This window comes from Liolophura sinensis, chromosome 7 (assembly GCF_032854445.1).
Source record: "Liolophura sinensis isolate JHLJ2023 chromosome 7, CUHK_Ljap_v2, whole genome shotgun sequence".
Classification (NCBI taxonomy): domain Eukaryota; kingdom Metazoa; phylum Mollusca; class Polyplacophora; order Chitonida; family Chitonidae; genus Liolophura; species Liolophura sinensis.
In genome coordinates, this window is record NC_088301.1 from 56,860,413 (window position 1) to 56,875,365 (window position 14,953).

General features: G+C 38.6%; 2 protein-coding genes across 2 annotated transcripts; one reads left to right on the plus strand and one right to left on the minus strand.

The window, feature by feature from the left end:
- On the plus strand, positions 1-3,634 carry LOC135470382 (toxin CSTX-20-like). Its single transcript, XM_064749285.1, has 2 exons — positions 1-124; positions 3,008-3,634. The coding sequence occupies exons 1-2, from the start codon at positions 80-82 to the stop codon at positions 3,341-3,343; spliced, it is 381 nt and encodes a 126-aa protein (XP_064605355.1). The 5' UTR covers positions 1-79; the 3' UTR covers positions 3,344-3,634.
- A 1,401-nt stretch (positions 3,635-5,035) lies between these two features.
- Positions 5,036-11,788, minus strand: LOC135470381 (caveolin-3-like). Its single transcript, XM_064749284.1, has 3 exons — positions 11,383-11,788; positions 5,949-6,026; positions 5,036-5,503 (listed from the first exon to the last, which is right to left on the minus strand). The coding sequence occupies exons 1-3, from the start codon at positions 11,518-11,520 to the stop codon at positions 5,240-5,242; spliced, it is 480 nt and encodes a 159-aa protein (XP_064605354.1). The 5' UTR covers positions 11,521-11,788; the 3' UTR covers positions 5,036-5,239.
- Positions 11,789-14,953: the final 3,165 nt, after the last annotated feature.

The following is a 14,953-nucleotide window of genomic DNA, read 5'->3' on the forward strand; positions in this document are numbered from 1 at the left end:
GCTTAAAAGAAGGATAAAGGCCTTGAACACCTATCACAGGAAAACTATTTACCGCCACTTTCTGATCAGAGAACCAAACATGAGATTTCTACTGTTTTTCTTCGCAGTGCTGGCGTATGCCAAGGTGAGTTCATTTCCATAACTTAATGTTTATCATGGCTTGTGGCCAACATTTTCGAAAAACGGGGAAGTTTTACATGTCAGTTTAACACGTCGTATCACAATGTGTGACTTTCGAGGGGACATAATGAATTTGATTAAAATGTTCAGCTTAAATTTTAGACACAAAATGGTGTACACGTAGGCCTACACTATAAAGGTGCGTTATACCAAATGGACGAAATCTTTAGCTTGTGCTGATGTTAATAGCACCAAGGCCCAATTTTATACGTATAAATGCTTTATTCTAACTGTAAGTAGGTAACAAAGAAGGACCTTCTGTATTCCACGGGAAAACATTCAACACTGGACACGATTTCAGTACCATAACTTGGTAAAAAGAGAGTGAAAAGTAGAAAGAAAAAAGAAAAATATTTAAAGAACAAGACAGCACTTGGCTAAAACATTTTTCAGTCGAAAGCAGGATATTTAAGCTTTGAAAAAGTATCATACTTTATTATTTTAATGCGATTTCACCTAATGACATGTAAAACAAAATGACAACACTACACAAATAGCTGGTGTGAGTCCAGGCAGCCATCTTGAGAATTTTATCCAATCAAACATGTTGCTATCTGATTACTTGGCCTAAGCGGTAACGTAGCCTATACCCATTCATTCAATAACGTACGTGACATATGATAACACAAACCTACTGCATAAGACACCAGTTTGAAGTCGTTTACAACGATTTAGTTACGTGCAGCAGAAGTGTAATATTCGGGGCCTCCGTGGCTCAGTTGGTTAGCGCGCTAACGCAGCGCAATGACCCAGGAGTCTCTCACCAATGCGGCCGCTGTGAGTTCAAGTCCAGATCATGCTGGTTTCCTCTCCGGTCGTACGTGTGAAGGTCCTCCAGCAACCTGCGGATGGTCGTAGGTTTCCCTCGGGCTCTGCCCGGTTTTCACCCACCATAATGCTGGCCGCCGTCGTATAAGTGAAATATTCTTGCGTACGGCGTAAAACACCAATCAAATAAATAAATAAAGTGTAATATTCAAGGACGGCATCACAAATAATGTCAGACAGTAGGGCCTATACCAGTAGCATACCGTCTCAGCCTAAACCGCATTCATCTCCCCAAATACATTTTATGTCGTTCATATCAGCCTTTAGTCAGCAGTTTCTAAATAACAAATATCAGGCTCAGTGCAAAATTAATAGGGGGTACCGAAGGTTTATGGGAATGAGAAGGCGGCATCTCATCAGACAATGCTTAAGTAAAAATTAATTAAATCTTATGATATAATTTTCTCTCTCTGAATTTATCACAACTGAAGAATTTAAATTTTGCTCCTTCGTCTTTCTCGCATACATTATTTAATTCTTTTATAAAATACAGTAAAATTGTTTTTCAAGCCGAGGTGATTTCTCTTATGTTCGCGACAACTAGGTCAGCAATGCTTTCGTCTTAGAAGTCACCGCTACAAAACTGAAGCATAAAATCCAGCGACAGTCGAATGCCGGGATCCGATTCAGTGGTGCTTAGATTTATTTCCATTTGTTTTTGTATTGAGCATGAATCTTTTTGGACAAAAATCCTATTGCAACTTTGTAAACATTTAACAGGAGTCAAATCACCAGCACATCCCCGCTAGAGGCTACGGACTGAACCAGGAAAATACCTTCGGCATTAGAGAGCTAAAGTAAACATAACGTCACCTCGATAATGTAGACGCGCTGAAGCTGTGTCAAGAAGAAGTTTCAAAAAAATTTTACTGATTTGAAAAAAAATCTAAAAAATATTTAATACCGGTTTAAGATACTTTGAATGGTTATCTTTCAGTGGACATAAACATTAGAAAGGTGCTGTCTTTCACTTTAAATAGTAGGTCGTGTGGAATCGAACGTAAAGAACGCCATTCTTTTGAAAAAAGCCTTGCTCAAAAGTCACTCTTTCTGGAAGATGCTATGTAGTTAACATCTTACTGAAGTCCTTCTTTTTAGAGAGTTCTAGGAAAACGTCCAGCTGAAGCATGTTGACAGGTTGCACGTAACCATTGAGGGAGATAACTCCGGCTATGCCAAGTGTTTGGGCAAATTATGTTGAATACGTCTGTTCTGTGATTGACGCAGACTCACTGCAGGCTAGCGTTCGAGATTCTGTTCTAGCGTTCCATTCAAGTATTCAGGTATTTAATTCAGAGCAAAAAGCAATGTTGACTCTGTGACTGGCATATGAACAAGTTACCTTAATCTTGAGAGTGTGGGATTCAGCTGACCTTACGATTCTACACAAAAAGCTCATCACTTAAGGCCATGGATTATTGTCCAGAACTTACAAACATCTGCAAATTACACATATATCTGCTAATATATTGAATTGACGTCATAGAATTTTTTTCGCGATTCTCTCGATCACGCGTTTGCAAAAGAGCCCCAGCGATTTGCTTTCTTGCTATTGTGCAGGCCATGTAATTCTATTTTACTCGTAGTCTTTCACGCTGGGGTGGAATTTTGATTTTCGCATGACAGGTTGCTATAGTGCATTTTACTCATGGGAAAGGATGTACCGTAGTGTATCGGGCTGGACAAAATAATTAACCTTAACTCTTCAACTTTCCGGAAACTTTCCAGAATTTCAAAATGGAATTCAAAAAGTATATACATTGCTCACAAATGGAACAAAATGTATCAATCTTCTCAAAACCATGAAGGATTAAAAAAAAATGTTTCAAAAAATTTTACACATATCATCCCAAAAGTGCTGCTCTTCGAAGCCAATTAACATTCCTTGACTTCGATTTTATATTGTAATAATAATAACGCGTTCCAAATCCACAGGTGGTTGTTTTGAAGTGGACATTCCATTATATCTATTACCTTCATTTCATGTGTCTTTTTTCAGGCCCAGACCACCACTGAGCAACCAAACTGCTCAGGTCCCTCGGACTGCGGGGAAGCAGAATGCTGCGTCCATTCGGACTTCATCGGGAAGCGGTTCATCTTTAACGACCTTTTCGGTGGACACAAGGGCGAGTGCCAGCTTATGAGGACATTGGGTCAGTCCTGCCACATTTCCGACCTCCACGACGTCTTCAACAGGGACATGTTTGAGTTTAGCTGCCCATGCCAAGCAGGTCTGGAGTGTCGAGGGGAAACCATAGAAGAGAATGGCGGGTCAGTCATCCACCATAACCCGAAGTGCCAGTTGCCCGCTGGCAAAACCACTCCAGCGTCATAGATAGCTATAATATGTAAGAGAATGCAGATTGTGGTAAAGTGTTCATTGCAGAGCAAACACATCTGAAAGTAAACGCCCTTATGTTGTTGTACACGGCATTGAAGCAAAATATTTTTGTCAGTTCTAATTTGATTTAATTTAAGTTCACAAACATAAAATATACTACGAAATAAGTGTATCAGTTGAACAAAAGTTTTATTTTGTTACAATTCAAACGGAAAAGCACTAAGTCTAACATCGTAACTGTAATGTTTTCTCTGATTGATTAAAATCAATTTATCGAGGCTGCTGATTCGCACAACACCCTATTCAGAATTCGTTTATGATTACGTTTAAATGTACGCTTCCGGTGACAGACTATTCACAAACACTTATGTATATAATTTCTGTATATGTATACCCTTGGCAGTTTTGAGAGTAAAATCTCAATTCACGATAATGGAAGAATTGGCGGCTGGACATACTGATATATAACATCAATGGTAAGAGATTGATCTATCTGCAAAGAAAAAGACCACAATAGTCAGATCTATACTTCCTCCATCTTGTCCTCAAACTTACTGATGTGTATAATACTGGACATCTTCCGTAAACATGAACGACCTTCACTATAAATACCCGCATACATTACAAGCTGCATTCATTACATATATGATATCAAATGACATATACAGGCCAAACACTAAGGAAAATTGCCTTTAAAAAAGGGAAGAGTTTTAGCACAAAGTATAACTCGCTCTTGGAGATTCCGCGCAAGTGTTCACATTTTGAGGAATGAAATACAATTCCCCCTCACTGTCCATTCCCTTACAGTAAGATAAATGACACAAATAAGAATAGAAGTAAAATTTCCAAAAGCTTGAGTTCGTCGAAAAAATCTCAACACATCTACTAAAAATATAGAATAAAAGACAATATCTTGAAGAATACCGATGACAGATTATATTAAAATTACACGTTACAAAATAGACATGATACAAATGGGTTGAGCATATCGGTTATAAAATGAATTAATGATTAAGTTTGGAAAATATCATGCTTAGTTTCAATGCGTGGGATAAATAGCACTCCGACAATGCGGACAATTGACCAAATGTAGTATTCATCAGTATTATCGTTTGGAGACTCGTTAGAATGGAATGTATAAAAAAAATTGATCGGAAATGACCAGTTTACACGAGGGCCTTCTCGTATGGGCGAAATTGATAATCACCGGAAAAATGAGATGGACCCAGTGATTGGGAAAACCGCTGTAATTCTTGGCCCACCATTGGACGTTTATGGTCAGTTGTCAAATTGGCGGACATTTTTGTGCCACTAGCTTCTGTTCTAACATTTGCTACATATACTGGTACTGTGTTTTATTCCTGTGGAAGTGCAGTTTACATATTTTAAACACATTTTCATTTTATCGAAGTGTGAATTCACAAAACGTTGACTTGTTAAAAATCTAAAGTCGTAATTTAGCTGGTCATGTGACGATAACATTACCAAGGGGACATTCCTGACGACATTTGGCATCCGCATTTGTAAGTTTTTGAGATTTTGCACATTGACTAACTATAGCCCAACGTCACATGTCTGGAATCGTGCATCAGCATTCCAGCAAGGGAATACTCCTGTAGACAACATTAAACAGACGTAATGCAAAACATTGGAAGTCCATAATACTATATAGGATGAGGATGGCACTGAACAAAGAATATATGTAGATTAAAATACCTGATTGAGCTCTACAATTGTATATGTATATTTAATATGTCTAGGACAAGAAAGCCTTGAGTTGCTTCCGTGAAAATATAGTAAAATGTCAAATGGCCCCGATGGATATCTTCTATAAAATGTTCCAATAAAAACAACATTAATTAGGGCAAACTCCAAAGACAGCCTGTTTTATCAGTCCTTGGTTATTCCAATTTTGATGAACGACAAGCATCGCCCCATCGCCTCGAAGCATGGCCGGTAGAAGGCTGTCAGTATAATCTCCCAGATTCGGCGGAAGCAGTTCAGTTCGATGAAGAAGGACTTGATGCAAGGCTCGCAGATCCAAATGTTACAGAATGCCAGACATGCAAAATACACTCCCCAGATCACGGACAATGGCAAACCGAGGATGAGGGTGGTAATGCGGTAACACCAGAGCTTTGTGTTGGAAAACACCTGACGAAATGAAAAGCATGTATACAGGTATATGCGTGATTTTGATCCGGGAGATCCTACGCTAATATCTAGTAACAGGTTGGATGAATTTAGGCACCAGTTTCTTTTCGTTTAAACAACTTAACATAACATACACAATGACAGTATCTCAGAATTAAGGACGAAGGGCGATATTGCTGTTGAGGCTCTTAATAACAAGGTTCTAAATAGACTAGTACGAAAAACTGAAATACATAAATGAAGATTACTGATTTGTTTTGTGGCAATGCCATTTTAACTTTAGCATTGTTCTTGGAAAATTTACCTCGAGGATTCACTTTACTCTACATCTAGAGTAATTCCATGCAAAAGATTATCATGTAGAAATTCGTCAGGATGTACGTTTGCCTTAGAGTAGCAGGTGTTACTTATCACAGATAATTTATATCTGACACATTTACGGTACCTTGAAACTGATAAGCCAGATCTTGTCAAAGGAGTGCACGCCTGGGTCGGGCTCGCCAATAATATCCGTGAACGCGATCTGCAAATATAAGAAGGTAGACATTTGTCCTGGCGTCAAATCAGTGATTCTCACAATATCGAACACTACAGCATAGAAGGTAAAACTAGAAAAGTGGCGACATGTTGAAGTGGTCACAAAATAAACTCTGAAATCTTGTCTGTTGTCAGTTTATCTCCTGTTTTATTATCTTTAATCATAACTTGCACGTCCCATACGTAGGGTCATGGCTTAAGCCACAATTGCGATGTTAATTACGCTATGTTAGATATCGCTGTTGTACAATTACTCATTTAGAGTGTTGTCATCACATTTAATAAAGAGTAACCTGAAGACAATGCAAAGCATAGTCCAGCAGCAAAATTCATGTTTATGCTGGTGTAAACTATGATACATACATGGTGATATACGATTTCTTGTCAATTTACTTCAATTACGGTTTTATTCTAATTGTTCGTGCAAATGCTTAAATAATAACCATTCACGCGTCCTTTAGAAATATGGCTTTTTACATTAACAGAATTAGATAAAAAAATAGACTTATATTAAAAGCAATTTATTAAAAGTTATGCTGGTCTAAAGTTACGCAAAGTGTTAGGTGCTAGGTTGTCGTCACAGCAAACACTCGACATATGGAAAGCCTGTCAATGAAGGTACCCTAATATGTAGAACATGTTTATCACATTAATAATATGCGCGTATGCACTGCCTTTTTATAACACACAAAACACCTTACAGCTGGGTTATCAGTGCCAAGAGGTCAGTCCTTTATTGTGAGTGCTTCGCTCTTTATACAATTAAATTATACTCTTTAACACTTAGTTCATCCTTTTCAGAAAAGTGGACCTTCGTGTAATAGTAGGCTTTATTCGTTCTTGTTATTTAGCACCACGACCAGATAATAGTGCATGTGCAGTTGCTACTGGTTTGTGAATTAGAACAGTGCACAGACTCTTCAATATATACCTTAGCCGCTAGAAAGCCAAATCCACATGTTGCTATCCTCATGTAGTGTGATATTAAAGCACAGTGGATAAACCAGAAGGCTAGGTATACTGATGATCATTTAGCGGCCTGCATCGTTAGATCATAAGGCAGTTGACTATATCCAGATTGTTGCCCTGCAAACGATATGATTTTAATAGATAAGATCAAATGCACAAACGAAGTTCTCCCCAAAATCACTGATACAGGTGCTTTTCTGGGTAATATATATAGTATATTTGGAAAGCACAGCTGTGTCATTAGATGACTATATGAGTGCTGAAATAACCGTACCAACACTGCATATTCCTACTCGACCTGGATGCCTAAACCAAAACGAAACAGCGCGTGTCAATTAAGCCTACCGCAAAAGCCGACGGCAACGTGCCAATCCGCCTCTTCGATCATTCTACTTCATTATTTATACATTAATTATCGCTATATATCTAACCATGCATTTCCGTACGCTTCTAGTTTTATCAGTTACAATGGTATATGCCTCAATCTCCGTTTTTATCACAAGGTCATGAAAAACAAAAAAGAGCGATTATGGACAAGGTCATTATATATATATATATATATATATATATATATATATATATATATATATATATATATATATATATATATATATATATGTATATATATATATATATATATATATAGCAACATCGCAAGGCGGAGTGACGTCCGATACAATTTAACAGGTGGCGTCGGTGGAAGATTCTATGAAGTGAGGCTGCAAAACGGTGACTGATATCACAATACATATCTAACTTTGTTGGTTTGTTGATCAAATGTTGCATAGGGATTCGTTGAAGTACCAGTGCCTAACGTCATTCTTTAACGTGTATTTCTTGCATGGGCCTGGATTTGGCAATATTGGCTCATTCTCATAAAGCATCGCCCTCACTTCTGATCGACCTTTGATGACTAATGACTGCTTTTCTTCTACATGTTACGAGATTTATTTGCTATTTATATATTATTTATTACATATTCCTTTCGGAACTAGTGTTTTCTTTTGGAAAGGCGCATTGTGAATATCAACCCTTCATGGTCTATATACACGAGCGGTATACGAATATTGGGTTAGGCGCTTAGATTTGACGGCCAGGCCCCTAGGTCACAGAGATGTCTTAAACTTAAGTCTGAGGTATTATTCCTGTACTTATTTTGGAACTTAAGCACTAATTTTCAATTTTTCTTTAAAGTAGAACTCTCATACTATTATTAAAATAAAATTTGCTAATGAAAGAAACAAAAAACTGTTTTGAAGATAAGCCTAAGTTTGACTTAAATCTTAACTTAAGCAACTTCGTGACCCTCAGGACCTGTCTCGTTTACTAGACCGTAAGTATATTGATGATCTGCTGGCTTTAAATAGCCCGTATACATGTAGTGAAAGCTATGAGGGAAATATATCCAGCTTCAATGGATTTAAAGCAAACTACTACACGTCCAGACGCTACATGCAGTTGTAATAAATCATGAACTTACATGAACAGCTGGGGCCTCCGTGGCTCAGTTGGTTAGCTCGCTAGCGCAGCGTAATGAACCAGGAATCTCTCACCAATACGGTCGCTGTGAGTTCAATTCCAGCTCATGCTAGCTTCCTATCCGGATGTACTTGGAAAAGGTCTGTCAGCAGCCTGCGGATGGTCGTGGGTTTCCTCCGGGTTCTGCCCGGTTTCCACCCACCATAATGCTGGCCGCATAAGAGAAATATTCTTGCGTACGGCGTAAAAACACCAATCAAATAAATAAATAAATATATGAACTGCTTGAATAAAACTTTGAGGCCGTATTTCACTGGTTACGTTTGACCATATGCAAACTATTACAATGTCGTCGCTGCTCTGGTTTTAGTATCTATGTTTATGTTAAGCATTTGCATGAACAGTTAGAATAAAACACTAACTGTGGTCAATTGACCAGAAGCCAGATTTCACCGGTTATATCTGGCCATTTGCCTGCTATCACACTGTCGTCGCTGCTCTGGTTTTACATATGGTTGTTTTAGAACTTCACTTTAACTTGCATCTATACAGGCATACGGGTTGCCTGTCACACCGCTTAAAGTAAAAGAAAGCTAAGATATGAAGTAAGTTCAGCATACAGAAAACTATGCGTAAAAATATGAGTTATTTCAACATTCAGTATCGTGATTAGAGTTGGATAAACTTCCTATGACGTCAGAGTTCCTAAGCTCTGGTTGTATGATCCATAAAGCTCACCTTAGAATTCAAATGTTTGAGTGCCCCTTTTCACAAATATATGCAAAATAAATGAAAGTATGCATAATTTTAAGTGGCCTATTTAATGATACCCACTTCGATTTTTAGAGGTCTTTTCCTTCAACAACAAGATGGGCAGTATTAATTTTAACGTTATTGTTCGACTTGGATAGTAATATATCACGCACAGGGTTCTGCTTCTGGTGTGCACATACCTCGGCTTGTGGCATTTGTTAGATTCTCATTTGTTTCAATTATTGTTTATACTACCAAAATTAAGGAAATTCAATCAAAGGCTTTCACATTTCTTATAAATTTTACATGTGTTACATTTGTGAATATGGGCGGAGTTCTAGAGTCTACAATCTCTGATGTCCTGCGTTATATCACGCATAGCTATCATAATCACGCATAGCCCTCGGGACTAGGAGCTGGGTATGCTTCGTGCTGAATAAAGTCGCCAGGCTGCATATGTGAACAGCTACAATCAAAACCCAACTGAGAAATATATTTTTGATTAATGACAACTTGCACACTAGCATGGTTTACTATTTGTATATCGATTAAATTCACGTGGTACGTGAGGAGGTCTTCACCAACCTGCTGATGGTCCTGGGTTTACCTGTACTCTTATGTCCGGTTTCACCATAATGATGGCAACCGTCGTATAGATGAAATATCCTTGAGTACGGCGTAAAAGAATCAAGTAAATAAATAAATATATTTCGGTGCTTAAAATATTCTTTGCATCTTTGAAAACTTATGACAGAAGTACTGTTTCTTTGAGCAGGACTAATGGTGCTGAATCTTGTTTCGGAAATGGTTTTCAGAGCCTTGTTTTTTAAAGGTTGTTGACCCGGAACGTCATTTATGTTTGACGATTGTTGCAAATAACTGTTGTAACTCCCAGATTTGACTGATGAGTTTGCTGTGCTTGACGCCAGTTCACCCTACTGAAGTAGTGATTTTCTCTAAGGTCTATTCAGTTTTGCCCACTCATAAACCTGATCGCTGTTATTTAAGTGAAATATTTTTGAGCAAGGCGTTAAACATCACATATGAAAATAAATAAATGAATAAATAATTTGCTTTTAACTTTTGAAAAGCAAGACACAAATGTTACTGTCAAGTCTCAACACTCATTTACCTGTAAACTTGTGCAGTATTGATTTCAGACAGACAAAGCAAGGCACGTCCCTCCTAGCTCATCATATAAACAAAGATTGACAAAAACATCACCATTCCCGACACGAAAAGAAATATCATAGAGCGTTTACAGAGGAAAAAATGGTGTTTCCTGGCCTTGCGTGTTACTGCTCATTGTATCAACCAGGCCTGATAAGGACGGTGATGGCAGTCCTTTCACCACAACTAAATTGCTCTCCGTGCATTTGATCAGAATTATGTCCGTATGCCATGTCTCTAGCTATATAGCCAAGGAAAGATGAACAGTGGTTCAAGCAAATAGATGAAAATTGTGTCTGTGTGTTTCCACTGGCGCGTGACGGAGAGAATTTAGCACAAGCAAGAAACAAAAATGCCAATTAAGGATCGAACAATCGATCAATCAACGAATAATGTTAAAGACAGTTCCTTTCAAAGAGAAAACTGAAGGGATGTTTACATTTTTTAATTAGTAACAAGTCAAGCAAACTAAAAGTTTAGGAACAGTTCAGCATTTGTGAGGTTACCTCCCTTGCAGAGAAAGGACAAAAGAACCCAAGTAAACCGTTTGGACATTTATCTGCGATTTCATGTTAAAGTTTGCGATCTGGTCGATTACATCATTGTCTGTCTTTTGTCGCATACGGCTGCTTGGCTAGGTGTCGCTTACTTGCACTCAACAACATTTCGGGTGCTTGTCCGCAGAAAATAGGCCGTGGTTTAGTCAACAGTTGTTCTTCCATAGACACTCACATGGTTGTTAATGTATCAAAAAAATTATTCGCGAATATAGAAAAAAATATTAAAATAATACGTTGTATTAAGTTATACGTGGTGTTTTATGAAGAGATTGTGAAAATGGAAGGGTATCTTGCGATGTACAGTCTATACCGATAAGATTTGTTAACAGCTGTGTGGCACAAAGATGGACGAGACGATATCGGTTCCTTTTCTCACTAGAAGGAACCGTTCCAATACGTCAGGATACTCACCTTAACGTGATCGTTCATGCGATTCGGATCTCTGTCCCCAATTGTGATCTCTTGTGACTTCATCACCTCTTCAGCCGCACCTTCATCATTGTCCACCGTCAGTTTCACCTCCTGTTCTGGTGTGTGCGCGTCAGACATCTTTGATGACTTCCTGGTTGTCAACAAAAATTGCTCCTCCCCTAGAATATGGTCCGATATTTCTCAAAGCAGCAGAACGGATGGAGAATTGAAAAGGTGTATCAGCTGTTGAGTGTTGTACAGACCCCTATAACCAGTCCTCGATCTAATCTTAACAAATTTATCCCTTTTCCATCAGCGTGCTAGGATGCATATATTTTCTCTGGCGCCTCTGACAATGTCTGAAGGATGCTTTGTGCAGGTCAGCAGTTGCAGCGTCTTCTGCTGATGGACAAAGCGACAGTGATTCAACAGCGGCGGCGGAGGAGCAGGCACGGCGATTCTATGTAGCTGGTTGGCTCTCCGCATCGCCGCCGGGTGGCCGGGGACCCGAGCCAGAGCCTGGACTGGATGAGGCGCTTTATAGGCGATGCTACTGGCCGGCAGGGGTGGAGAGGTGGACAAAACGACCCGTGTTTACAGCACATTTTCAGCATTAGACAGCCACTGTATCGATCCGATGGGAAAGAGCAAATATTGTAACATCGCCAAAACAGTTGGCCAGGATTGGACGCGCCGAATTCAGCCGAGGTTGGGATGGAACAATAGCTAGTTATAGCCTCCCTGCAGATGGCCGGGGCAGCAAAATCTATGCCACGAAATTTCACTTCATCATAATTTTCTCTCACCACAATCGACAAATCAGTCGACTTCAAACGCTTTATATTACCACGGAACCAAATAATCAGATGCACATAACGTCACAGGTATTAAAAGGTGAATTTATTACATAAAATTCCTTATTTAACTGATTACAGAGGGTATATACATACTTGCAAATTAGCCATGAATTTTCTTAGTTGTACTGTGCAAATTTAAACAACAATAACCTTAGCATAACAAGTATTTTCTCAAGAGTATTCTCCATATATATATATGGATCTCATGATACCGTTATAAGCATATACACGTAATAGATTTGACGTCACAAGAAATGTAGTGTGTGATCAAAATCTGATTATACGTGTGTGCATTGTAGAATAAAGTCGTGATAAATAGAAAACACAGTATAAGTGACAGACACAAGATAATTTGATTTATTTATGTATTTGATTGGTGTTTTACGCCGTACGCAAGAATATTTCACTTATACGACGGAGGCCAGCATTATGGTGGAAGGAAGCCGGACAGAGCCCGAAGGAAACCCACGACCATCCGCAGGTTGCTGAGAACTTCCCCACTTACGCCCGGAGAGGAAGCCAGCATGAGCTGGACTTGAACTCACAGTGACCGCATTGGTGAGAGACTCACGGGTCATTACGCTGCGCTAGCGTGCTAACCAACTGAGCCACGGAGCCCTCGTCGCAAAATAATAGTTTTTATTCTGGATGAACGTGCATAAACCATTATATGTTTATTTACTTATTTGATTGATGTTTTTTGTGGTAATCAAGAATATTGCACTTATATTTCATGGTGGACAGTAACAAATTTAACCGTAGGCCCTACGCTCAAAATCTGAGAAAACATGACACTGTTTTTGTGGTCTGTGTGCCCTGTTCCCGTTTTGTGAGGCCTTTACGGTATAACCAAGCGGCTGTGGCGCAGATGAAGTGAGAACCATGGGCGTCAGTCGGACAGAAGTATGCACAAAGAACGACCGGTTGATGTTGTAGCATTTGCACCCGCCAGATAAACACAAATACCTCTGACACGTTTTCTATAAGCAACAATCAATATTGAGCGTCTGACCCATATCAGGATTTTCCACAACTGCTTTCATTTAACTCAAATCTTAAGAAAACGTTCTGCTTTTTCTATTATTATGTATGATGATGGTACTTATACTTGAAACTTTGACTATCCTAAGTGAAAAAAAGGATTTAGCATTGTTAATACATGCATATAGGAGGCTGAACGTGTCTGCAGATATACTGGTGTATTTAAACGAGAACCTACAGGATTTTGCGAAAAGCGCTCTTTCAAAGGCAGCACGTTGTACTTTTAATTAGGCTTACTTTACTGTCTATGCATGACCATTACTACATTCGTTTAGTTTTAAATTTACATTTTTTAAAAAATGTTATTTGTAATTTTCCTTATCATCTTGTTTCAGTCAAATATGATCGAAGCTTATTTTGTTTCATTTATGAGTTTCCCGTTATCTACACATGACTGTACTTGTGTGGATGATGTTTGACTGAAAATGACGTAGATGTACACAGGGGCTCAGGTAGATATAATTGTTCTATATAGATGTGCAGACGCATCGCCGCCGAGTGGCCGGAGACCCGGGCCGCAGCCTGTGCTAGATGAGGCACTTTATAGGCGATGCTACTTTATAGCTAAAAACTAATGTATGATTTCCTATACTTGCCGATAACAATATAATCATTTGGTTCATCACTTATGCCATGCACTGTTCTTGCATTAGAGATCTGATCATGGTTTCAACGGTGTTGAAATGATTAACCCCAGGCCAGTATTAACACTATTCTGGTAAAAAGTTTCTTTTATTCAGTAAATATTATGACGAGATAGGAATAACTTGTAAGGTAACTAAGATAACTGCATGACGTGTATTGGTCGACGTCGTCATTGTGTGCATTGTGTGAACAGTAAGCTAAACTTAACCAGTGTGCATTTGTGCTGTTGCAATGTTTTGTAGGACATTCTCTAAACATTGCTGCTATTAAATGGTACACAGTATTGTGGCATAAATACCCATCAATGACACATGGTTTTACGTGCCACAAATACACCAAATGTATAATTTGTATAACGCAATATCCTCAGTGACATGTGTAACCGGGGTACACAATTTGTGGACCACTAATACAGGCATGTCTTAGTGGATGTGCGAATTTATAAACACTCGTGTTTACACAGTATGGGTACAGCGATTACGCTGTACAGATATAGCCTACACTGACCCAAGAACCGTAAAATCAGCATCGCTTATCTCCCATAGGTGTGCTGGTGATACGAAGTAAATTATACCTGCCAGAGATCAATATGATTTAATAGCTACAATTATATTTCACACCCGCTATTGTATGGTCATGAATATATCGATTGGAAGAAAATTGGATGAAATGAACACCTTTTCACATGGCTGGCTATGTGAACGAATAAATGAATGAATGATTTAGTTAAATCAATTATTCTTACCTTACATCGCCGTCAAAACACAGCACATGTTAGATTGACCCAAACTGTTTCCAAATCCATGCCCGTCCACACTGACAAGACTCAGTTTCAAGCTACTTTTTTCCCTCTTCAATCCATCTAAATGATTAAGTTGTTTTGGGTATATTTCATACAATCGCGTTAAACTATATATAAGTGGCTCACTAAACAAGGGACAAATTCAAATGCCTTCACACAAAGTAGTCAAATATACTGTGATGTACTGACAGCATTCCTATACAGACACTATGATATATTCATGAGT